At 43.6% G+C, this 26781-nt stretch overlaps 1 protein-coding gene across 2 annotated transcripts; it reads left to right on the top strand.

Annotated features, from left to right (window-relative positions):
• Positions 1-26408, top strand: hace1 (HECT domain and ankyrin repeat containing E3 ubiquitin protein ligase 1). 2 transcript variants are annotated; one of them, XM_082550422.1, is made up of 24 exons: positions 1-646; positions 1956-2010; positions 2192-2281; positions 2837-2941; positions 4573-4648; positions 4743-4874; positions 5823-5905; positions 6066-6162; positions 6258-6359; positions 6439-6545; positions 8495-8645; positions 11852-12153; positions 13441-13509; positions 13651-13738; positions 16886-16997; positions 17415-17512; positions 17640-17727; positions 19595-19744; positions 22329-22525; positions 22765-22896; positions 24174-24272; positions 24731-24801; positions 24895-25008; positions 25249-26408. In XM_082550422.1, exons 1-24 carry the CDS (start codon positions 556-558, stop codon positions 25349-25351), a joined length of 2712 nt encoding a protein of 903 aa, XP_082406548.1. In that variant the 5' UTR covers positions 1-555; the 3' UTR covers positions 25352-26408. The 2 variants fall into 2 exon arrangements, with proteins under 2 accessions (XP_082406548.1, XP_082406549.1); XM_082550423.1 differs by lacking the exons at positions 1-646; positions 1956-2010; positions 2192-2281; ... (1 more) ...; positions 4573-4648; positions 4743-4874 and adding an exon at positions 4991-5440.
• Positions 26409-26781: the final 373 nt, after the last annotated feature.

Genomic DNA, 26781 nt, shown 5'->3' on the forward strand with positions numbered 1-26781 from the left:
CAGTCCTGTGGTCTCAGCCTCAGATACTCAGCTAATCAAAGTGATGTCATGACAAAAATGAATGACCAACAAAACATTTTTCTCCTTCATTTCTGTCAAACAAAGCTGTATGTAACGTGTGTCGCGGTTAGTATCATGGTTGCTAGGCAACCTGAACAGCGCGACGAAGCGTATACCGTCCCATTTCACAAGCCTCTCACTTCCGCACTTCTCGTACTTATAGTACGCACCGTACGTAGTACGCGTAGTGCGCGTACTTCAAGCGTGCAGACCCTGAATTGGGACACAGCCAGCCAGTGGCTGCAGCCAGACCCTTCTCCTTGATTATGGTCGCCACGCAGATACTTCCGGTTCACAGCAAAATGCACCCATAGTGCATTGCGTTTGAACGTCATCACAACAGGAAGTGTGGAATATGGCAATAACAGCTTCATAAATCATTGTGTACAGTCTGGCCAATGGAAGACACCAGATAACAACACAACCGCATTAGAAAGATACCGACCCCACGACCAAGGCTTTCCCCCGAGTTTTAACCCCGTGGACCGTCCATCTATGATGGAACGGGCGATGGAGCAGCTCAACGTACAGCTCAGTCGATTGACCCGGTCTCTTCGCCGGGCCAGGACCGTGGAACTCCCGGAAGGTAGCGATGCAGTATGACCGAGCATTCATTTATTAGATAATGGACAAAAGTGATCTCCCCATCAGTTATTACGTGTGTGTGTTGATCGGTGCAGGCACCAATGCTGCTTGGAAAACGTAGTTTCCCTTTGTAAAGATTCAAAATGACACAAAATTCAGGTTTTTATTTCAGTTTTATTTATAACGCGCAATTTCAAAACAACAGTTCTCTCAACGCGCTTTATGTCGTGTGGCCAAGATTTTACACTGAATCCGCAGCAATCAGATGAAACAGGAGGAGACTTCCAGCAAACGCAGGTGTAGCTGCTGTGGCCTTTTGAGAGCCAAGGGAAGGAGAGGACAGAGCGCCCACAAACAGCAAATGGGACCAAACACAAAGTAGAAGCATCAGGTAAAGTACAGTCAGGTTAATGACATGCAAAGGACAGAGGTAATTACATCAGGACTGAAAAGAGGCACCTGGAAAAAAAATACTCGGGGCATAAAGTGCCTCGAATTGAGAGTTGTTGTGGTTTGGCGCCATATAAGTAAAACTGAAATGAAAAAAATAAAATAAACAAAACCCCAGATGAACAGCTGTTTCTCACGTGAGTGAGAGGGTGAATGCAGGCATCAACTACTGTCTCTCCAAGGTAACAGGTGCTTTGTGCCACTCAGAGCTGTGCTGTTCATGATTGGTTTGGCAGGCGACTAGGTAAAATACATGTAGTGAAACAAATGATTTTGAGGGGAAATAAACAACAATTTGCTGATGACCTCGCTCTGAACTTTATTTAAGTAAACCTTTTTTGTTGTTCATGATGGAATATCACTCACCTTTCCTAGCTTTAACGTGAGCAATGACAGCTGACGCCGAGCCTGTCGAGGCTAAACGGTTCCACGAGGATGAAAACGATGTCGGTCATGTGCTAATGGTTTCAGTCACCTAATTCCAGCCCAGCTCAACTCCTCTGGGACATGTTGGACTGTGTTAGACACAAGTGAATGTTTTTGGAAGGATTGTTTTATCCCTCCAGTGGTGTTCCCCTGGTATGTTACACGTCATATTAAAACGAAAGCTTTTCAAGTAAATGTTGTACTAAATGAGAAAACAAATAAACGGTCTCAGTACAGTAATGTCACATAAAAAGGTATACATGCAATTAAACTAAGACATCAAATAAAGTTCCTTTTACCCATTTTCCAGTAGGAAACAATTGATTTTTGTAATCAAGTCATTCAAATTCCTTGATGAATCGTTGCTAATAAATCGTAATGTCTTTGTCAGGTGTTAGCTTTCACTGATATTTTCTGCATTATTTTCACCACAGACAATGAGACAGCGGTGTACACACTCATGCCAATGGTCATGGCAGACCAGCACAGGTACACGTGGAGCAGACTGTACTCATCACTAATTCATTCACTTTTATTTATGTGCTCGTTTTGGCTCACTGTGCATTAGATGGAAACGTATATTATGGTATGTCTGCTTACTTTAGGCAGTACATCTAATCTACGGCTGCAGAAGGATTGACATGTTTTTACATGTTCACTCCTCCCTCAGATCAGTGTCAGAGTTGCTGCTCAACTCCAAGTTTGATGTGAATTATGCTTTTGGACGAGTGAAGAGGAGTCTGCTACACATCGCAGCCAAGTAAGAGAGACTTTACAGCTGTAATCACAAATGTAACTGTGACATTCAATTCCTAGTTACTTACTTTGCTGAATATTTTCAAAGAGTTCTTTAAAGTAGTCCTTTTTAAACGATTTCTGTTTCAAAATAAACTCTAAACTGTGGAATAAGTTGTGCTGTAAGTCCTGTTAATGTGATGCTAGCAGAAACCTGTCCAGCTTGCTGTCACTGGTTCAGTCTCTGGTAAGCATTTAGTGGAATCAAAAAGTAACACCAAGGCCATAAGTAGTTCCCACTTTACGTCTGCACATTTCCTAGTAATGGTGCTTGCTCAGTGAAATACAGTGCAGTGAAAAAGTATTTTCCCCTCTTAATTTATAATTTATAAAGTCCAAACAACTTTGTCCCGCTTCTTAAATCATGAGTCGTTCTGACAGAGTGAAAAAGATCTAAAAAAGTAACGTACCACAATCACAAGTTTGTCAAACAGATGACAAACAGTCTCTCATTCAGTGTACATGCAGAGAGTTGCCTAGTCTGTTGTTCTGCACTAAATACGCTGTTTTCTGTGTACAGCTGTGGCTCATTGGAGTGTCTGGTGCTGCTGCTAAAGAGAGGAGCCAATCCAAACTATCAGGACATCTCAGGCTGCACCCCTCTGCATCTTGCTGCCAGGAATGGGTGTGTTGCTGTATTTAATCTGTTTATATGTTCATTTCTGATATGTTGTCTTGTTATATTTACTACAATACACCTTTGTTCATGTCAGGGTGTCTCAATACTGGACTTTTAGCTCATGTGTTACAGGACACTTTGTTTCTCATCATGCTGTTCGTTTAGGTGGAGCTTCATGAGAGATTTCGAATTGCAATCTTCTCAGTGCTACCAACCATCAACCTACTGTTTTCTATTATAGATAAGCTGACTACCTAATGTTAAAATAAATCATGACGTTTCTTTTTGTGTTTTACAAAGTTCAGGTGTTGTCAAGTGACGTCTTCAGTCTGAATCAACTTTTTGGGATTGGTGCTGTAAGGACTGTTTATGAAATGCTGAGTGGAACTGAAGAAACTGGATGAATCACTTTCTTTTTCTTTTTCATAAGCCTTTATCTTTATGCATATTTACTTCTAGTCGATGGACCTTAAGATGGAAAAATCTGAGTCATGGGGTTTAAATCTGTAAAACAGAAAGGCTGATGAAAGACCAATGACAACCACAAATCTGTGGTCAAGTCATGTATTAAAGCGTTTCAAGCATAAATCAGCGATTTATCAATATTTCATACCAGAATCTATTTGTGCTTTAGAAACAGTCCCTCTGATCATCCATGTGAGCAAATGTTAACCTGGCTGCCTTCTCAATTTAAACGCAAGTCTTTAAAATAAATCCTACTACTACTAATATTGTTACTAACATTGCTATTATTGTTGTTAACATTTGTAACAATATAAATTTTTATTTTTACCTTTTAGTCTAATTACACTTTTATAAAACAAGCCACAAAAGATTCAACATTATAATAAAACAAAAAATGAATGTAAAGAAACCAAAACACTACATGGAACAGTGCAGGCTAACCTTGTTTAACTGTAGCTTGATTATTCTCTCACTGACAAACCTGCAGAATAAAAGAAGCCAGAAGTGCACAGGAGGAAGATGGTCGATCACAACAGTTGGGGCCACGTCAACCCGACATGTAGTCACATTTCTCAGGTGTTGCAGTTCGGGTTACGTCGAAGCTCATGATGTAGGGTTTCCTGTTACAATGTTACAATGTAGATTACTGGCAGAAATCTAAATGAAGCCTTAGAGGTGCAGGGTTCACTCTTACAACTTTTTCTGCTTCGCCTGGAGCAAAATGTGTTTCCTTATATAAAGAAATGGAGGGACATGTTCTTATATAGTGCTTTTCTACTCTATCAGAACACTTTATACAACTTGCCTATTCCATCCATTCATGTCAATACTTTTTTTTCTATGCAAGTGCTTTCTAATCTATTCCTACTCCAATGGATGCATCTGAGAGCAACTCGGGGTTAGTATCTTGCCCAAGGATACATTGCATGTAGACTGGAGCAGGGACTGAACCACCAACCCTCCAATTATTAGATGACCTGCTAGATCTCCTGAGCTACAGCCACCCCTAATGTGCAGATTGTACAAGGCTCTTGGCCCCAAAAGATTCTGATTTATTAACATATGCATGTTAATGTGCAAATAATTTTTTGCACGGGGTAAGAACATTTCCTTGTAAATATTAGTAAATGAGGCCCAGTGACACTAAACCATTTCCTGTACTGTTCCCTCAGACAGAAGAAGTGTATGGGGAAACTGTTGGAATATAATGCTGACGTCAATATCTGTAACAATGAAGGCCTGACTGCTGTGAGTTGACTTGAATCCTCTTGGTAAATCATAAATGATTGATGTTTAATGAACTCCTGTAGTTGAGATAGTGACACTGTAACCTCTAATGTAGATCCACTGGTTAGCAGTAAATGGGCGAACAGAGCTCCTGCATGATCTGGTCCAGCATGTGTCCAATGTGGATGTTGAAGACGCCATGGGCCAGACAGCGCTACATGTAGCCTGTCAAAACGGACACAAAACAGTAAGCAAATTAGAAGCAACCTTTTTAATTACATATATAAACTGCTTGTTAGTGCACAGGGATCAAAACAGCACATGTCAGCTTTAGCAGCCTCTTAGTAATCACATTACTTGCTCCAGGTGTGTGCATGATTGTCTGCATCTTCGTTCATTTGTTCAGTATATTGTCTTTGGTTCAACAAGATCTTGAATAATCAGGCCCCATCTTACCTTAAAGTCCTCACAGTGCCTTATCACTCCAGTAGACCACAGACTGCTCGTTTACTTGTGGTTCCTGGGAAAACTTCCGCAGCAACCCAGCTGGGCGGGTTCACCGTAAGAACCGGGAGTCTGTGGAACGGATGCTGTGGGCGGGGGGGAGCACTAGCCAGGACCGGCAGAACTAATCTAGCGAGTGTCAGCGCATCGTTCATCGCCCATTTCTCTGATTTGTGAAACTATTGGGTTAACATGGAGAGTGACTCCTCGTGTTTCTGGAGTAACATGTTGGGAGAAGTGTCTGCGCGATCTGCTGGGTCCATACGTGTGGTCAGAGTATTCTGTTATGGACAACTCAGGTGGACCCAGGTAGGAGATCACACAACTGTAAATATTTTACAAGCCATATTCAAAAGCTAATCTATCGATTTCTCATCTGGTCTCATCTTATTCATTCCATGGCAGACACGTCTGACCTGTTGCTCAACACGCAATAGCGTAGAATACTAAATACCTAGACATTTATTTGATAAACATTTTTTCTCAATGAAATTCAAACCTGAAATCTTCCATCAGACTGAAAATTACATCTGCAGCCATAAAGGAAGTATCTAGAAACCATTTGGCAACGTAAATCCCCAGTGCACTGCAAACCAGTTCTGTTGTGTTACTGATTGCTGAGCTCCTGTTTTCTCGTTCTAATAATAAATATTTCCAGTATGTGATATGAGCATGTATCACATCTGTTCAGACGGTGCTTTGTCTTCTGGAAAGTGGAGCTGACATTAACCGACCAAACGTCTCTGGAGCAACGCCTCTTTACTTTGCTTGCAGGTAATGTCATCAGTCATAATAACAATAATAGTAGTGATACTGAGTGTACTCGTAGCTCTTTTACACTTCATCTTGAGTCTTCGGGATTACAAATGCACCAGCAGATTAGCTTTGCGTTTGAATCCAGCTGTATTGAAACTCATCCTGCATTATTCTTTAGCCACGGCCAGAGAGACACAGCCCAGATCCTTCTCTCTCGAGGTGCCAAGTACATCGCTGACAACAATGGAATCACTCCACTGGATGTCTGTGTGCAGGTGAGTGTTTCATTTTTGAGTATTTTTTTTCTCTTCCTATTTTGTCGTCGTTTGGTTTGTGTTACTCTGCTTTGAGTTTTTTCTGCCGCCCTCAGGGAGGATATGGAGAAACCTGTGAGATTCTCATCCAGCACCATAGCAGGCTGTTCTTGACCCTCATCCAGATGACGCAGAATAATGACATTAAAGAGAACATGGTATCAGAATTTGTATCTGATGTCACACAGAAATCTATTTTATACTTTAGATTAGTTACGAGTGTTTGTGTTTGTGTAGCTCAGACAGGTTCTGGAACATGTCTCTCAGCAGAGTGATAGTCATTACCACAGGATCTTGACCAGTCTTGCAGAAGTGGCTACCACCAATGGACACAAGCTTCTCAGGTAAAATTACATATATTTGAGTATGTTTCACCAAAATCTGGACAGTTTATCCCATTAAACACAGTGTGTCAATGTGTCGCTGTAATTTAAAACTTAAACTTCCTCATGTTAGGTCTTAGAAAAAATGAATTTATTATTAACTACAACATTATTATTAATAAACTGGAATCTATGCTTCTAACTGAAACTGGTAACAGACAGAGACATGGGCCCATCCTCCTGTAGGCCCACCACCCGCAGGAGGCGCCATACAGGTTGGGTGCAATGTGTGTCGGGCGGCAGCCCTTGCAAACCGATCCCCCAAATCGATTGGGACATGGAATGTCACCTCCCTGGTAGGGAAGGATCCTGAGTTAGTGTGCGAGGTTGAAAGGTACCAGCGGGAACTTGTGTTTTCTGACAGTGGGGTAAGGCATGTCGGCTACTTGGTCCTGCTCAACTTCTCTTAATCTCACTTACTAATCCCCACTTTGCTGGTACACACGTACGCGTTCAGGCCTTTAATAAGTGTGACAACTGTTTTCCACTGGGAAAAATGTCCAAAGTAAAGACAAACTGAGAAGAACACAGCAGCTGAGAGTTGTGCTAATGCTGGCTTAGTGGTTGATGCAAGCGCTGCCCTGAACCTTCGGTCATTATCATGCTGAAAGAAAAACCTTTTAAGAAGCTTGCTGTATTTGACGTGTGTTCCTTCTTTCTTTAAGTGACCAGTTTCACTCTCTGTGTTGTGGAGAAGGACCTCTATAGCAGAATATACCTTGCTGTAGGGATAGAATTCTTGGACTTAAATGTGTTTATCATTAAGAGAATGTATACTTATGTATACTCAGCCATTAACTTGGTCAGAAGAAGATATCACTGTTGGGATCTTGGTCACCTTCCTGACTCATGCTTGCTGGAGTATTTGATTCACTATAGTCTATAAGGATTCTTTTCATGTAGTGGGAACAGACACGGTTTTATAAATGGGTTTAACCTTTTGCTCTCATCTATGGCTAGATTTTCCAGACTTGGTTCAAATAGTCAGATTAGCACAAGTGTGTTCACATCAACTCCCATACATGTCTCAAGGATAGTTAAGCCACTGAGTATAAACATAGCAATAATTAAAAGCAATTGTCTGTTAAGGGCAGCACGGTGGCACGGTGGTTAGCACTGTTGCCGCACAGCAAGAAGGTCCAGAGTTCAATTCGGTGTCTTTCTGTGTGGAGTTTGCATGTTCTCCCCGTGCTTGCGTGGGTTCCCTCCGGGTACTCCAGCTTCCTCCCACCGTCCAAAGATATGCCGTTAGTGGGGTGTGAATGTGAGTGCAAATGATTGTCTGTGTCTGTGTGTTAGCCCTGCGACCTGTCCATGGTGTACCCCTCCTCCTGCCTTATGACAGCTGGGTTAGGCTCCAGCACCCCCGCGACCCTGAAAAGGATAAGCGGAAGCAAATGGATGGATGTCTAGCCTTTTTGGATATTTTCACACCTATTTTTGGGCAATTTCTTCTCCCATTATTCTTTTCAGAACCTCTCAAACTCTGTCAGCTTGTATGGGGAGCATCAGTGCACAGCCATTTTCAGATCCTTCTAGAATTTTCAGGCAGGTTCAAGTCTGAGCTCTGGCTGGGGCCCAGAGGGCACACACGGAGTGGTCTCGATGCCACCCTTTGTTATCGTGGCTGTCTTAGGGTTGTTCTCCTGTTGAAAGATGAATTTTTTGCCCTAGTCCAAGGTCCAAGGTGGTTCCAAACAGGATGCACCTGAGCTCAATTTTGAGTGTCATGAAAAAGGCTGTTCAGTAACTCAGAGTTATTTAAAGGTGTATAGATATAAAGCAAGAAAAGACCCAGCACAAGGAGACCAACAAACACTGCATCTTATCCAGGTTCATGCATTTGTTACAAGCTACTACAATAGTTAATCAGTGCTAAGGTGTGTTTATTTCCTGTCTTTTTTTCTTAGCCTGTCTAGCAGTTATGAAGCGCAGATGAAGAGTCTGCTGAGAATTGTTCGTATTTTCTGCCATGTGTTCCGCCTGGGGCCTTCATCACCAAACACTGGCAATGACATGGGCTACAATGGAAACAAGACGCCACGCAGCCAAGTTTTTAAGGTAACACATCTGGTAGCGTACAAAGACTTTTGTATTTCTTGTTGAAGAGAACAAAAGGAAAGTACAACTGGAAAGTTTTGTTCTTTTGAAAGGTAAAAGTTGGCAGTTAGTGCTAGAGTAGAATAGAATGCCAGGTGATTGCTGGGTCTTCTTTCTCTGAAACTAACTGAAAGTCTTCTTGGATGTGCGTTTGGATCACTGTCTTGCTGAAAGGTCCAGCCTCATTGAATCTCTTCATCCTGGTAAATGGCAGCAAATTTTGGTACATTTTCCCCATTTATTCTTCCTTCAGTTAGATAAAGCATGAGGGTGCCATATCCTGCCAAACAGCCCCACACCATGATGTTCCCACCTCCAAACCTCACTGTTGCTATGGTGTTTTGGGGTGATATGCAGTGCCTTTTGACCTCCAAACATGGGTCATCCAGAGAGTTCAATTTTGGTCTCATCTGACCAGACTATATTCTCCCAGTATGTCACAGGCTTGTCTAAATGTTGTTCAGCAAACCTTAAATGTGCTTTGAAACAACTGTACCTGCTGATTCCCCGTCTTTCTGTAGCTCCCCACAAGTTGTTATTGACTCTTGGACAACTCTTCTCACTCTTCTTTTCACTCCTCTGTCTGAAATCTTGCAGGGGGTACCTGGTCATGGCCTGTTTATTGTGAAATGACGTTTGTTCCACTTAAAGATTATGGCCTCAGCAGTGCTCACTGGAACCGTCAATAGTTTATTATAAAATCTACTATAACCGATGCCATCAGTATGTTCTGTAACAATAAGGTTGCAAAGGTCTTGAGAGATCTCGCTGGTTTAACCCATCATGAGATGCTTCTTGTATGACAACCTGATAATGAGACAACTTTTTATAGGCCATCAGTCGGACTGAACCAGCTGATTATACCTAATTAGAGTAAAATCTACAGAGTCATCTTAATGTCGTTTCAGTCTCCGTCTCTTTCCTTTAACATGTAGTAGAGTTATAACGTTCATGGATTATGCACAGGTGGATAAATGTAATTTGGATCATTTCAGCTTTCTGTTAATTTGGTCTGAGCTAGCTGAAGTCTTGAATTAAGCTTTATAGAACCCGCAGGTAGGGGTGGGCGGTAGAAACGGTATACGGTAGAAACAATAGAAATTTAGAGATTTTGACTATACCGCTCTACCGCGATAGCGCATGTTGATGGTGTCATCAAGCTGCGCCTGTTTTGGTCAAAGGCATGGCAGCTGCAAGCGAGGTCATCTGCAAATGATGCCATAATAGCAAAGAGACAAAGCACTTTTGGAATATGGGGAAAGCTAAAAACTGCGCTTCCTCCACTTCCGTACCATTGATTCATTAATGCTGAATCCTCTGGCAGCTGCTGTATTCCCATGTTGTTGCAGTATATTAATGACTAACCTCGTATTGTGGATGGTTGGTCTTTTGTTACTCCCTCTAGTCTAGTCTCTTGTGTTCAAAGCTGAGTATTTCCCTCTGTGTATTTTGGTTCTTAGACCTCTGCCTTATGGTTTGTCTCGGTTTCTTAGTTGCTGTCTCCACTGTGTCTAGTTCGCGTCTCTGTGTGATACTTCCTGTTTTACTTTGAAGGTCCATGCCTCATGTGAGTGTTTCTAGTTTTGCGTCTCTGTCTCGTCCAGTCCTGATTTCTCCCAGCTGTGCCCTCCTTCTGTGTCTCATTCCCTCGTTATCCCTCTGTGTATTTAAGCCCTGTGCTTCTCTTTGTCAGTGTCGTAGTCTCCATCATAGCTGTGTGATTTTTCCCTGTGGCTCCTTGTGCTTTAGTTTTCCCAGTTTAGTTTATTTTGTATTGTTTTTCGTGTCCCACTCCACGCCAGCAATAAAGCTGTGTTTTTTGAGTTTACCTTTTGTCTCTGTGAGTTTGCGTTTGGGTCCTACTTTTGCCTGCACACAGCCGTACTGTGACAGAACAGAGTATAGCCTGTCGTTGTGTGTGGGTCAAAATATGACCCTGTGAAACCTGCTCAGCCAGGCCTAACGATATTACACTATGCTGTCTGCAAAGGAATACACTCCATATATCACAAGACAAGATGCAACCTTCCCATGAACTTAAGATGTATATGAGGTATGCCAGAACACCAGAAAGGAGTGAACGTCCTCCCCTCACCCTGTACATGGCTTAACTTTAATAGTTCACCATATACAAGCACAGGCGAGCCCCTAAATGGCAAGAAGTAAACATCCTCACTAAATAAGGACACAGAACCTTTACATAGGATGTGCCTGCAGTTAAACACTATAACTAATTACCTCCCCCACACCCTAGATGTGTAGGGGAGGAACAGAATAATATCTAAACATGCAGTTTAAGGCAAGGTTTACAAATTTAAGTACAATAATGGCAGCTATTATCAAAATCAACCTAACAGTTATGCTAACATAGCTGTGTTGCTAGCAGTCAAGTAGCACATCATTATATACCAGCTAGCCCAACTTCAGTAACCCTACAAACGTCACTGCTGTTTAGTTTCCTGTCTTCATTTATGTTGGAAGTGATAGCAGAGCTGTACGTTTGAATTTTTTCAGAAATCTCTCAGTCAGAACATGCTATATCATGTTTAGGTGGAAACTAGCGAGCTAACTTCCTGCTAACTTCTAACTCCGTTAAATTTAAGTTTAACATCCAGGCATTCATGAAAACATAATTTATTAATTGTTACACCTGGTAAAGCAGCAATGCTGATTGTTTTATTAAAGATGAAAGAATTTAGACAGTTTTTAACTCTCAGTGATGCTGCAGTGTTCGGTTGACTTTGGGACCTGAAACAGACAGAGTTTAGGACCCAGATTCCTCCGCGAGGCTCCTGACTACGGTAGCCTTAACGCTCTGACAATCCATCAAGTGCTGCGGCTTCATAACTTACCAAAGTCGTACTAAAACACTCAGATTTCTGAGCGCCGTGTACCACATAAAATTGGTTCGAGGTCAGTATGCACAACCAGAATTCATACATAAGGCGAACTGTCGATTTTTGAGAAAATTAAAGGATTTTAAGTGCACCTTATAGTGTGTAAAATACGTTATACAGAGGAAAAGAATATATCACGATATATATCGTTACCGCACATGCTTCAAATTATACCGCAATATGGATTTTAGGCCATATCGCCCAGCCCTACTTGCAGACATCCTCTGTTTCCCTCCTCAAGCCTCTTGTCCCTTGTCTGTCACCCTGCAGCCTCTGGAGCTACTATGGCACTCCCTGGATGAGTGGCTGGTGCTCATCTCTACAGAGCTGGAAAGGAATAGGAAGAACCCATCTTCCTCCTCCAGCAGCGATATAGCCTCTCTGCTTCTGAAACAGCGTGAGTCAGAACATGATGGGTCCACGCCAAAGCTTCCCTCCTTGCTGGATCATCAGATTGTCATCGAATCAGAGGCGTATGCTGACGGGGAGGACGTCATCTCCATGACAGCCAGTCGACTCAGTGCTGTTATCCAGGCTTTCTACATGTGTTGCTCCTGTCAGATGCCCCAAGGGTATGAGCTCTGCATCCCTCTGTCAGATCCAATGGTAGTAAACATCAGATGGCATCATTTCAATTCAATTCAATTTTATTTATATAGCGCCAAATCACAACATAAGTCGCCTCAAGGTGCTTCATAGATACAGAGAAAAACCCAACAATCATATGACCCCCTATGAGCAAGCACTTTGGCAACAGTGGGAAGGAAAAACTCCCTTTTAACAGGAAGAAACCTCCGGCAGAACCAGGCTCAGGGAGGGGCGGCCATCTGCTGACATAGAGACTGTTAAATATCAGTTTTAATCAAATAGACCTGCAGCTATACAATCCAGAGTGTTCAGTTTTCTTCTTATCATTCATCATTAGTTATTACTGTGGTAGTTCTGTTACAATACTACTGCTACATCCAACTACTGCTAATGCTGCTAATGTGTAATGATCAAATGTTTTCAAATGGGAAAGAGAACTGAGCTTGAAACTGTCGGGAAGTGACTGGAAATCTCCAAACAGCTCTAAAAGATGAAGATACTTTAATCAGTTTCGTTATTACTTCACATGTAAAAAGTAAACCCCTGGAGACCATACGGATACCAAATTCCAATCATATTAATGGTTGTATATAAATCTGCAATCATTCTGGGATAAAGTTCTCTTAATTTTCAAGGACATATTTGGTTGTGATATCCCTGCAAAACCTAGAATGATGTTTTTTACCCAACCTAAAGATATACATCGCTTCAGAATTTTACTATTGTAAGTAACAAAGCCGTAATGAGGATAAATGTGATCCTCCGAGGACAGATCACGGCTGTATAGATCAGAAGAAATACACTCCATGGAAAAACTGACTGATTCTTTAAGGACTGAAGCAGGCACCCATAGCAAACTATGAACCAAATATCTATCTGTAAGTCAAAACACAGGTCAAAACTTTAGATTGTGAGGAAACCCTTCAGCCATCAGGCTGTGGTTCCTCTGTGAAACCAGCTCCCAGATTGAATTCAGAAGACATAGCTCCCCCAAACCTTCCTTTTTAAAACGAAATGAAATATTTCACATTCATGTCAGGTCAGACTGACTGATCTGAGGCAGATTCCACTGGAAGCAGCCATGCTTCATCCCATTTGCTCCCACACTATTAGTGGACATTTATGGATTAGATCTATAAAGATGCTTAATTAACAAGGAAATGTGGACTGTTATTGACATGAAGTGAGCTGTTGCCCATTTCAGTTTGCTCTGTCTTTTCTCTGGTTTCTGTTTCTCGTACCTTCTGACCTCTCTCTGTTTCCACACCCAGAATGACATCACCCCGCTTCATTGAGTTTGTCTGCAACAATGATGATGTGCTCAAGTGTTTCGTTATCAGGTGAGTCAACATGGCTCTTTAACATAAACATTAGAAAGTATGAATTGATCCAGAAACGTATTTTCTCTGAATTGATTTCCACTCTCATTTCCTTGTTCTCTCATTTTTCCCCTTATATTTCCGTCTGGACCTCCTCCTTAGAAATCCAAAGATCATCTTTAACCACTTCCACTTTCTCCTTGAATGTCCAGAGCTGATGTCACGCTTCATGCATATCATTAAAGGCCAGGTAAGACATAATCGAATAAATATATGACTACCTATTATGTACAAGAGAGAAAGAGAGCTGCCTGGAAAGATAAAGGCAGCCATCATTAGCCCCACTTCTGCCTACAGAGGCAGTGGTGCAGCTCAGTGTCTGTAAACAGCTTAAATAATTTTGATGAGCTAATAAAACCGCCCTTTATTTCTGCTGAATAGTTTCTCTTCCTTCCTATAGTGTGTCCTATAGTGTCCCTAAGAATAAGTACAGCAGTACTAGTATTCAAAAGATTTGTCTTTGGAACATTCATCCGACTTCCCACGGTGCAAACCTGCAGACCTGCATCTCTTCTTCTATATCAGCTCTGATTTTCATTTTCTCCATGGCAAAGCCCCGGAGTTCTCGGTCAGGTGGTAACACTTCCTGACATTTTTTAGTTCATTATCACCAGTATTTTGTGATTCTCACCCCACTGACGACCCTACCACCCATTCTTGATCCCACATTTATTAATTAATCTATAAGTTATCCATCCACCTTCTTCTGCTTATCTGAGGCTGGGTATTAGGGGCAGCAGCAGAGGCATTCATGCCTCTACAACATACAAACAAGACAGCCCTACAACATCCAGAGCCTTCAGGGATTCAGGGCAATCCTCCCACAGGGGCTCTGCCACCAACAAGTTGTTTAACTGCCTCAGTGACCTCGCCCCCTGTGATAGACGAGTCATCCTTCTCATCCACAGACTCTGCTTCCTCTACAGGAATGTGTCAGTGGGATTAAGGAGATCCTCAAAGTATTCCTTCTACTGCCCGATAATATCCTCAGTTGAAGTCAGCAGCGCTCCACCCACACTACACTCATTGCAGTCAGAGCACCACCTTTACCTCCTCAGTCGCTTAAAGGTTTGCCACAAACTCATTAAGGAAGTTCAAAAAACTTTTTCCATGGCCTCTCTGAACTCTTCCCACACCCGGGTTTTGCTTCAGCCACCATCTGGTTCGGGGTTACCACCATCACAGGCACCAACCACCTTGCAGCTGCAGCTCAGTGCAACAGCTTCAGCAATGGAGGTGCTGAGGATGGGCCGTTTGGACTCAGTGTCCCCAGTCTCCCTCAGAATGCTAACGAAGCTCTGTGAACGAGCTCGTGGGCCTCTTCCATGTGTTCCCAGCACACCCTCACTATACGTTTAGGTGTCCCAGGTCTGTCCAGCGCCCTCCCCCGCTACTGACCCACCTCACCACAAGGTGGCGATCAGTTGACAGCTCAGCCCCTCTCTGCACCTGAGTGTCTCAAACATACAGCCGCAGATCTGTTGATACGATTACAACCTCGATTGCAACCTTGGGTGTCCTGGTGCCACATGCACTTATGGACACCCCTGTGTTCTAACATGGTGTTTGTTATAGACAAACTGTCGTTTGAGAACACTGCTCGGGTTCAGATCTAGCAGACCATTCCTCCCACTCACCCCCACTTCAGTTCTCTGTTGCTAATATGAGCGTTTAAGTCTCCCAGTAAGATACGGATTCCCCAGGTGCAGCACCCTCAAGCACCCTAACGAGGGGGTTCAAGAAGACCGGGTACTCTGAACTGTTTGGTCTATAAGCACAGACAACAGTCAGGACCCGTTCCCCGACCCAAAGGCACAGGGAACAAACCCACTTGTCCACTGGGCAAAACCCTAACATACAGGCAGCAAGCCGAGGGGATACTACAGATACCCACCCTTGCCCATCACCTCTCACCAAAGGCAACTCTGGGGATCAGTCCACCAGGGTCTCCACCCTTGGCTGCTGCACACATTGCAGCCTACCCCTACTGCACCCCCTGCGGGTGGTGGACCTACAGGTGGATGGGCCCATGCCCTTTTTCAGGCTATGCCCAGCGAAGCCCCATGGGCTAAGGCCTGGCCACCAGTTGCCCGTCCTCAGGCACCCTCCCCATGCCCTGCTCCTGGAAGGCTCCCTGGTAACCCTATCCTGGGCAGGACGAACTGTTCCCTACGTTTTTCTCTCATAGAGGTCTTTTGAATCACTCACTCCAGTGTACAAAGCAAAGTCCATAAAGACATGGATGAGCAGGTTTGTTTGTTTGTAAGAACTTGACTGGTCGCACAGAGTCCTAACCTCAACCCCATAGAACAGCTTTGTGATTAGTTACAGCAGAGGTTGTGAGCCAGGCCTACTCTCTGAGTCTCCTGACTTCATTAGCGTACCATCATTAGGCTTAGAAGACACTGTCAAAACTTGTTGACAACAGATCCTTTAAGGTGCTTGAAAAAGAAGAAGAAAATGATCTTTGTAGCCAGCCTGCTTGTTATTCTGATATAAATGAAACAATAAAAGTTGAATGACAGATAACTCGTGGTTAAAGTCAGTGCTAAGCAAACTGTTTCAAAGTTGGATCAGTGTGATATTATTTAGAAAAACACTGACAATTTTGTTTTCTTTAGCCAAATAACTTATTTTGAAGAGTCCGTCTTCACATTTGACTTTTTGTACCTGACTTTTTTTGTATCAGACTGCTATTCGTACGCAAACCTGCAGCCAATTTAGAACTACCACTCAACCTAAAGTGGACTTCTGTGATCTGTGGGAGGAAGCTGGAGAACCTTGAGAGAACACACTCAGACCAAGGGCAGGATGTACAAACGCCAACAGAAAGGTCCCGCCCGGCCGATGGATTTAAACCTTATTTATCTTGTAGTCCTGTGAGACTTTGAGTGACCCCATGTCATTTCATGATCAAGTGTTCCTTTCACGGCGAGAACACTTGTCTTAAGAAAAGTTTATTCAGCTTCATTAATTTTTAATGGCTGTTCTGAGTTATATTAATTATCCTATCTTTAGTATTTATATTTGAGCTGCAGCATGAAAGTCCATGGATCATAGCTCACCTGGGAGTAGGTCCTTGTTTTAATTACAGGCTTCCTTATTCCTCTCTCAGTGCACTCTATCTTTCACTCCTCGGTGCTTGGAGAATAAAGGCATATATTATGGAAATGGCCTTGGCTCTGAATTACAGATGAGTGTTTCAGCACAAAACACTTCCTGAGGAATCAACTCGGATTGAAAAATTCCCCAACCTTAAAATTGAAAACACAGCCAAGTGATAATTAGTTTGAGAAAGTGCTGTGCAGTGTGAAATAAAGTCTTGTCTTCCCGTCAGCCCTTTAAGGATCGGTGTGAGTGGTTCTACGAGCATCTGTTGGCCGGCCAGCCGGATTCTGACATGGTTCATCGTCCAGTCAATGAGAATGATGTGCTGCTCATCCACAGAGGTACAGACACACCTAAGCTGCTCGTGTCCAGTCGCTGATGTCATTTGCAGGGTTATGCATACGGAATGAGATTGTGAATGTGGCCATGTGAGGGTTGTTGGCAAGTTGAAGGTGTTGTATGGTGTAAAACCTAAAGTAACATGATAAAAGGTAACAAAGTATCTAATAAACTCTGTCTACTAGTGTCGTAACACAGAAACAAACGTGGAAACATACAGCAGGTCTGCCCAAAGCAGTTGGGCCATTGAAGGTTCAAAATACCATTGGTCGAACAAACTGGTCCAAAATGTGCACCAGCTGAATGGGAAATGACAAGAAGACCCTAATAAATAACATTCAACCGTCATAAAACCGAAGATCTGTATGAAAACGTTTGTTCGACAAAATATAAATTGTATTTCCCCATATCACCATCAGATTCCATATTTAGGAGTAGCTGTGAGATGGTGTCAAAGTCCACCAATGAAAAACTCAAACAAGGCATTGCTGTTCGTTTCCATGGCGAGGAGGGTATGGTGAGTTGTCTGCAGTTCAGCTGTTAACAGTATAAACAGTAGTATTGTAGTTTGTATTAAAGACGCAGAGTACTGTGCGTGTGTGTGTCTGTGTGTGTGTGTCTGTGTGTGTGTGTGTGTGTTTCAGGGCCAAGGTGTAGTTCGGGAGTGGTTTGACATTCTATCCAATGAGATCATCAACCCAGACTACGCTCTGTTCACTCAGTCAGCTGATGGTACGTGGCATTTTTCCTTTAAATCACAAGAGTTCAGGTGTACAGAGTGATCCACAGAATGAGCTCATGCCATGTTTGTGTGACCACTGCTTGCTATTAAGATCATTTTGTACTGACGTGCTTGACAAGATGAGGCACAGTTTAGTCGCACTTAGGAACTAGCATGGCTCCCCAATACTTGCTCAATGGCGACTGCCTCTGTAGAATCATAATTTACAAATTTGTAAGAGGAAAATGCACGACTGCTTCCCAAGTTAATCTACAAAATGCATTAAGTCATGAAAGTCATGCTGTGCAAGAGCACTGTGTTAGAGAGAGAGAGGAGAGAATAAATGCCAGAGAGATGAGATTAGATAAGAAGAACTTTATTTATCCCGAGGGAAATTCTTTTGTCATACACATGCTCAATGCAGCAAGAGAGACAGAGGAGCAGAGGAATAAGATATACAATATATACAATAAGAATACTAGTATACAGTAATATACAGTAGGATAGTGCAAAATATAAGATCAAATAACTGTAACAAAGTAACAATATAACTGTATCCTGAAAAATAAATAGCTTAGCTATCAGTGCAGGTGATTCTAAAAGTGACATAGTGTTGTGCAAATGAATAAATACATGAAACAACTGTTGGTGATATTGCACGGTCTGAATGGGAACAGAATAGCTTTGTTATTAATCCTCAGGAGTTGTACAGTTTTATTGCCACCGGCACAAAGGATTTCCTGTGGCGGTCAGTTCTGCATTTCGGGGCAATGAGTCTTCTGCTGCGTGTGCTCCGATGGTCCATCATGGAGGCGTGCATGTGGTGGGAGGGGTTGTCCATGATACAAAGAAGCTTTTTTAGCATTCTCCTCTCAGACACCTCCTCCAGGTTCTCCAGTCTGACACCCAGGACAGAACCAGCCCGTTTAACCAGCTTGTTCAGCCTGTTGGCATCGGCTGTCTTCACCGCCCTGCCCCAGCACACAGCTGCAAAGAACACAGCGCTCTCCACCACAGAGTGATAAACATGGTCAGCATTTTCCTACAAACATTGAAGGACCTGAGCCGCCTCAGCAGGAAAAGCCGACTCTGCCCTTTTTTAAAGACAGCATTGGTGTTCTTGGTCCAGTCCAGTTTACAGTGTTTACCGCAGGTACCGGTAGTCCTCCACGATCTCCACATCAGCCCCTCTGATAGTGACAGGGGTAGGAGGAGGAGCCTGCTTCCTAAAGTCCATGATCAGTTCCTTTGTCTTTGTGATGTTAAGTTGTAGATGGTTAAGCTCACACCACTCAACAAAGCTGTCCACCACACTCCTGCACTCCTCCTGTCCGTCTGATACAGCCCACAATGGCTGAGTCATCAGAGAGTTTCTGCAGATGACATGACTGTGACTTGTACCTGAAGTCAGACGTGTAGAGGGTGAAGAGGGAGGGTGATAGGACCATCCCCTGCGGCGCCCCCGTGCTGCTCGGGATGTTATCTGAGTGGCAGCCCTTCAGCCGAACATGCTGTGGTCGACTTGTTAAATAGTCCGTGATCCAACCTACCAGTGGGGCGTCCACCTGCATTTCCGTGAGCTTATTCCCCAGCAGTGATGGTCTGATTGTGTTAAAAGCACTGGAGAAGTCAAAGAACATGACCCTCCCAGTGCTCCCAACAATGTCCAGGTGAGAATAAGCCTGGTCCAGCAGGTAGATGATGGCATCCTCCACACGATACGGGTTGATAAGCAAACTGCAGGGGGTCCAGCCAGGGCTCCACCAGCAGACGCAAGTGTCTCAGGATGAGTCTCTCTAAGACGCTGAAACAAACAAAGTGTACTTACCGTACACACACACACACCTGTTTATCACAAATTGTGTCTATGATCCACAGGTACAACGTTTCAACCCAACAGCAACTCATCAGTGAACCCAGACCATCTGAACTACTTTCGATTCGCAGGTCAGATTCTGGGTCTCGCTCTGTACCACCGGCAGCTGGTCAACATCTACTTCACACGCTCATTCTACAAACACATACTCGGTAAGAAACTTTGGTTGCTAATACCTGATGTTACCTACCTTTAAGTAATAAAGTTTGAGTTTTGCACCAAACACCAGACTGATGAGAAAGTCCCTTCAATGTTTCTCCAGGATCTGTGGAAAAATTAGACTGTAAGTGATAATATCCAGAAACACTTTAATATGTCCCACGCCTTTAATTTAATGTATTGACAAAAATATTAGCTCATCTGCCTTAATATGCATATGAACCTGAGTGGCATCCCATTTGTAATCCATAGGATTTCACATACAGTCGGTTCACTCTTTGCAGTTATAACAGCTTCAACTCTTGGGAAGGCTTTCCATGAGGTCTATGGGAATTTTTGATCCAGAAGCATATTTGTAAGGTCACACACAGATGTTAGATGAGCAGGCCTGGCTCGCAGTCTCCAACGTATCCCAAAGGTGTTCTGTCAGGTCGAGGTCAGGACTCTGTGGATTGGCCTGTGTAGACCAGTCAAGTTATTCCACACCAAACTCGCTTATCCTTACATATATACCTGTGCATCCTTTGATAGGAAGAATGTGTTGAGGCGATCTGTCTTCCTGGGCAGAGATATGTTAGAAGAAGCTGAGATTGCCTTGCCGCCCTGGGTTTGGTCAACCGGAGCTCACCCATCTCTTGGATATCCAGCTTGTGACCCAGCACCCCTGGGTCAGAAGCTTGCTCTTAAAATGGGTTGAACAGAAGTGCCTCATTTCTCTCATGCCAACTGGGACTGCTGGTAGAAGCTTCTTTGCTGGTGGAAGGCTCTTGCCACCACACAGGTTGTGTTTTCCCCTTTAAATATCTTAGGCTGCTGGCCATGGGACTACTAGCTTGGCAACTAGGTATTCAGACCTCATACAAGTTGGTGTCTACTGGGGGTGCAACTTCTGCCCCATTTGGTGATCTGCACTGCTCTGCAGGGAACGTGGAGTCCTCCTCCTCCATGTTCCCTAGGTTGATGAGGTTGGAGTTGGCATCACTCTCTGTGTCCTTACCACCCAGCTCAGCCATGTTTTGATCCAGGAGGACCTCAAATGTTAGGAGAGTGGGGGGGATCTTTCTCAATCATGTCTGCCCAGCTCGTGGTGGCTCGTAGATGATGCGTATCACCTGCAGCAGTAGCAGCTGGCAAGCAGGCACCCTGTCAGTTAGTCCCTGCTACTCTCAACCTCCATTCCAAGACCTTCTGTGGCATCTCAGCACAGTGGGGGCAGCCTCGAGGGTCCGCCAGAGAAGCCTGGCCATGTTTAGTGCCATTACAAATGTACACAGGTGAGTGTCCCTGCTCTTAATCGGGGCACCACATAATGGACGGGTGGGATGACGCCTCTTTGGCCTTCAGTCTGACCAGCGTGGGTAGGAGCCGTAGTCATGGTAACAGAAAGGGGTGAAACTAAGCCACACCAGGGTTGCTTGTTTGTAGCAAGCACTAGCAGCTGGGGTTAAGGCCGAGCTAGTTGCTGTGAGAATCAACATGACGCGTTAGCTGAGTTCTACTAGCCAGCGCAGAAGAGACGTAAGATTTGCACATACGTGGTACGGATCGGGTTTCCGGTACGGATCGGGTAGTGACAAATCTAATGCTAGCCAAACCCTAGAATCGGCTAACCATCTAATGTGGTGTGACACTAGCATGGTTTGTGGCCTACTAACAAGCTGATGCTAGCTAGACACTAAAAAGGCTTGCCATAATGCGTTAGCCCGAGTTACACAAACGTTGGGTACGCTGCTAACTAAAACCAGGAAACTGCTGGAACAGCTTTCTTCGATGTGATTGCTGTTCTACAGAATGTAACTATGAGTTCATTTCTTTTGAGGACATATTAAGCACAGTCCAGCTAACACGTCTGGTTGGCCATGCTAGAATGTTGGGGCGGAGCCCTGACTACATCTCAACAGATCTGTCATGGACACACGATGTCACTGGAGCTGATCATGCCAAGGTCATTCCCATAGTGAAACATCGAGCAAAAGAACCAGTGCAAGGCCATGGGCAGACAAGGCACACTGATTCGTGTGGGGAGTGATGCCTGTAGGCTCCGATCCAACAAATAAGGTACTGTTTTAATGCTGGTTCTGATGCAAAGGTGTCAGGATACACAGTGAATCACTTTTTGTTGCACATGGGGCTGCATGGCTGCAGACCAGTCAGGGTTGTTCCTGCTGAGCCGTGTCTACCGCTAAAAATGCTAATAATGGCCACATGAGCATCATAACTGGAGCAATGGAAGAAAGTGGCTTAATCCGATGAATCATGTTTTCTTTTACGTCGCCCACCTGAGGGAACATCTGGTGTCAGAATGCACTATGGGAAAACAGCAAGCCAGCAGAGGCAGTGTGATGCCTCAGGCGATGTACCATCTACACAACCACTGGTGCAGACCATGCACTCCCTGATTCAGCAGGATGAGGAGCACAATGAGGATGAGGTGTTGACATGGCGTCCAAATTCCCCATATTTTATAGTGTAATATGACTTTTTTTTAAATGTCTGATTATATCACCTCCTTGGCTCCAGTGTTTTTGTTTCTAGTGCTACGTTGTGTGGTGACGTCTTGTCTTGTGCGTTTCACAGGTATCCCTGTGAATTACCAGGACGTGTCTTCTATCGATCCAGAGTATGCTAAGAATCTGCAGTGGATCTTGGACAATGACATCAGCGATCTGGGCCTGGAGCTCACCTTCTCAGTAGAGACTGATGTGTTCGGAGCGATGGAGGAAGTGCCACTAAAACCCGGAGGGACCAGCATCCTGGTCACCCAGGACAACAAGGTCAGTCATCACAAATACAGTCTGACGTGTCCCAGTGTCAGTGGAATGCAGGAACTTATTTGGTTGGTGAAGGGATGAAGCGTAACACTGTATGTCAGCTATTTGTGCCTCAGTGTTCCCTGTTGCTGTTGCTTAAAGCAGAGTGCTAAAAATGACATGTATGTATAAACTCTGTCTTTTCCATTTCTGTCAGTCGGCATCTCTTCAGGCTTGGTGTCTTTGTGTGCCTCTTCTGTTAGGCCGAGTATGTGCAGCTAGTGACAGAGCTGAGGATGACTCGAGCCATCCAGCCTCAGATAAATGCATTCCTGCAGGGATTCCACACCTTCATCCCCGCCTCGCTCATTCAGCTCTTTGACGAATATGAACTGGTTAGTCCTCCTCCTCAAGTTACTCTTCTTGTTAGTTTTATCCTTGTTCTTTCCTTACTGGCACCACATTCAGACCTCAACACCATGAGGTTTTAGGCTGCTTGGTTTAACAGCATGAAATCCACCATCCAGCTGGGGCCTTCCTGTGTGGAGGTGCTGTGTTGCTTCCAGGTACACTTTTTTTTCTTTGGGTTTGGTAAAATGGCCATAGTCACACATACTCACACTGCAGTGTGTGAGTATCAGGGCTGCCACAAGCGATTGTTTTGATAGACGACTAATCAGATGATCATCCATTGGACGTAAAACGTTCAGCTTCTTGCACCAGCAGCATCTGCTCTTATATAACTGTCATTAGCTTACAGCTTTAAGTGTTTCAGGTGCTAACTAACAATAAAGACAAGATGATAGTTTATTAAATTTTAATGAAATTTGCAGAGTGTTTCGGTGAAGTTTAATAAACTCCTTTCTATCTAAAATATAACAGGACACCGGAGTAAACTCTGAGCATCTCACACTTCTGATGATCAGCTGTCTGCTTGATGTTTATTCAGCTGTGTAAAAACTTTAATCTCAGCCAAAGAGATTTACTCAGGAACAAATAAAATACTAAAATAAGCCAAACAATAACATTTTAAGTTATCTAAGTGACTCATATATCATGTTTAACCTGAGCAGCGAAAGACGGCGGTGGGTTTGAAAACGATTTGCCGGGAGTCCGGTGTTCTCACGGCTCTAGTTAGCCTCGCCCCCGGCTCGCTATCGAGCTAGTGGGTAACAGACGTCTCCGAAAACGTCGGAGCGCTTTTGAAAATATGTGGTGTCTTGATAAACTGAGCAGATATTTGAGGTTTACACAGCTACATTCTCGCCTGAAAATATGTTAAACGTTTATTTTGTGACCCAGAAAGAATAATAAGAGTAATATTAAAACTAACTAGCTGCCGCCATTGTTGGAAACTGAGCTGGGCTGCGCTATGAATTCTGGGATAGGTTGGGCCACGAAGTATACACCCGATCCATCCTTCAAATCTGGGGAAATGAAGGCCTAATGAAGACTATTAAATCAGTCGTCGACGATTTTGATAGTCAACGTAATCGTGACTAGTGACTAATCGTGGCAGCCCTAGTGAGCATGTGTGAGTGTATTGCTCAACCAACCATTGAACTGTGGGAGGAGCTCTGTGCTCTCCTGTTGTGTTCGTCTCAGTTAGTATCTTTTCTTTTCTCTCTGTGTGCACGTCGCTGCATCGCTGCGTGTACGTGCACACATACAGGAGCTCCTACTATCAGGGATGCCCGAGATTGATGTGCAGGACTGGTGTAGGAACACTGAGTACACCAGTGGATACGACACTCAGGAGCCAGTCATCCAGGTGGGCCCCTCTGCTACCACACAAGAAACAAATCCTTGAACACAAGACCTGAGTCAACCAGAGACACCTTCACATTTTCGTTGAGTACTTTGTAAAGAATTGCAAAAGAACTCAATAATGCAAAACTATAAAAAATAACTTTTGAAATTCCTGAAAAACACTGAGTCTGTGCCTGTGACTGCACTTTAAACCGAGTGTTTCCTAATTTTCACCAGAGAATCTCTTCACCTGCTCTGATTTCCTCTCACATTAAAATTTTACTCTACAATACGTGAAGCTGACATGGAGTTTACACGTCGCATGTATTTGTCACGCTCTGCTTAATTTTGAACACAGCACTGATTATAGGGAAACGTTTACTTCATGGCTCCGTAGGAAAAGACAGAGTGAAGTTCGTCATTGTCAGTAATATGAGGATGTCCTTTAGCTGCCAGCTAATTAGCTTTCCTCCCCCCTAGTGGTTCTGGGACGTGGTGACGGGCCTGACCCAGGAGGAGAGGGTTCTCTTGCTTCAGTTTGTCACGGGAAGGTTTGTCAGCTCGATTCCTTCTACAGTTTTTTTAAATATAGAAACGTGTAAATGCCTTTTAAAGGGAATGGTGCTAATATAATCCTCGTCCAGTTCCAGGGTTCCTCATGGAGGATTTGCCTACCTGATGGGTGGGAGCGGTTTACAGAAATTCACTATTGCTGCAGTCCCGTACACCTCCAACCTGCTGCCTACCTCGAGTACCTGGTAATTAGAAACAGATCTCTTTTTTCCATCCTGCTATCATTTGCTAATCCCCCCTTCATTTTCCAATAGAGAGAAATTACATATAAATATAATAAATACTGGGAAAAGTACATAAAATCATTTCTTTCTTAGAAAGTTTCAAACCAAGCATACAGGTCATTAATATAGCTGCAGTTGTTTTGGTAAAGAATGAGCTGTTCCCCTGCTGTGTTGGTCATGGCGCCTTTACCCCCTCCACAGTATCAACATGCTGAAACTTCCAGAATACCCAAGCAAGGAGGTCCTGAGGGACCGCCTGCTGGTGGCTTTGCACTGTGGGAGCTATGGCTATACCATGGCCTGAGCAGTGTCTGCAGGTTTGACCGTCTCCAGCCTCCACCTCCTTCCTCCTCCACAGACGACCCTTTTGCAGTCAGCTGCTTCTTCTGCTGGATGAACAGGGAAAATCCTTAAACAGGTCCAGATCTCCCTTCACGCCTGTGCCAGGATTTCATTTTTCAGCTTTCATTGGAGACACAGCAGAGACTGACAGGAGTGCAGAGGGAGAACCTGCAGCATGTGGTCGCCTCCTCATCCCACTGAGCTAAACCAGCACCCAGCATTTCATTTTTAGGTGATTTATGCAAATCATGTATTTCAATGGACTGTTTTTCATGCAGATATTTATTTAGGATTAAAACATTATTTAGAAGATACGTTTTGTACTGAAAACACATACCAACACACATTGTGTTGAGATTATATATCAAAGTGCATCATAAACATTATCACAATATATGGAATCACGTTTTGTTTTTGTGCCGTCTCAGGCCTTCATCGTTCGTTTACTCTTTGGGCCAGTATTGTGTAACTGTTTGATACCTGGGCCAATAACAGTGAACGGTTTTTGATACCTTTGGTTTTATAATTACATGACCGAAAATAGTCGTAATCATTTGCCATTTATTTCTTAGATGACTCAACAAGCCAACACAGCAACCAACTGCACAAAGTATCAAAAGCCCAACCACGAAACAAAGTTTGAAACATGGAACAAGTCTGTAAACATGTAGACTCCATGTCCTCTTACAGGCGGCGCCTCCTTTGACAGATTTGTCCTACGTTGTCATGGCGCCGCTATAACTGTATTCAATAAGATTTTGTCATTTAAACCTTCTTTTAGGCTCCTCCCTGAAAGCTGAAACCAAAGTCAGCTGGATGGGTGATGAAACGTTTCCCCCGCTGAAAGCACTGATGATGATGATGAAGATGAAGAGAGTCCACGTTTTGAAAGCAGGACTCTTTTTCAGTTTTTGTTATTGTTGATACAACACTGCGTTCAAAGAGATGGGCATCGTGCCATTAATGTATCAGCTATTTTTCCTCTTTGTAAAGGGAGCATATAAATAATGTAGAGATCGTTTAATCTGTCATATTTTTATACAGACACTGGTGTTGCTGGTGTGTATTGATATTTTTGCTGATGTTTGTCTTTGAGATTTTATCTAATAACACTCGGACATGTTGCCATTAAGCAGCAGAGGCAAACGTTTGTACTTGGGGTTTTTTTAAAAAGGGGCGGGGTTACCAGCAGGTTGTTTGCCTGGACAGGTGTAAATGGCCACGACATGAGCTCTGCACTCCGGTCATCAGTTTAGACCAACAGGTAACTACTGTTTAAGCACTGCTTCCAGCCAAGAGTGATACCATATATGCCCCATAGCTGCAGAAAAGGCTAACATTGTTATCTTTTTACAAAAAAAACCAGTTAAACATGAGAGGTTTTTGGACAAA

This window comes from Aulonocara stuartgranti (genome assembly GCF_965226115.1).
Source record: "Aulonocara stuartgranti genome assembly, chromosome: 11".
NCBI lineage: Eukaryota > Metazoa > Chordata > Actinopteri > Cichliformes > Cichlidae > Aulonocara > Aulonocara stuartgranti.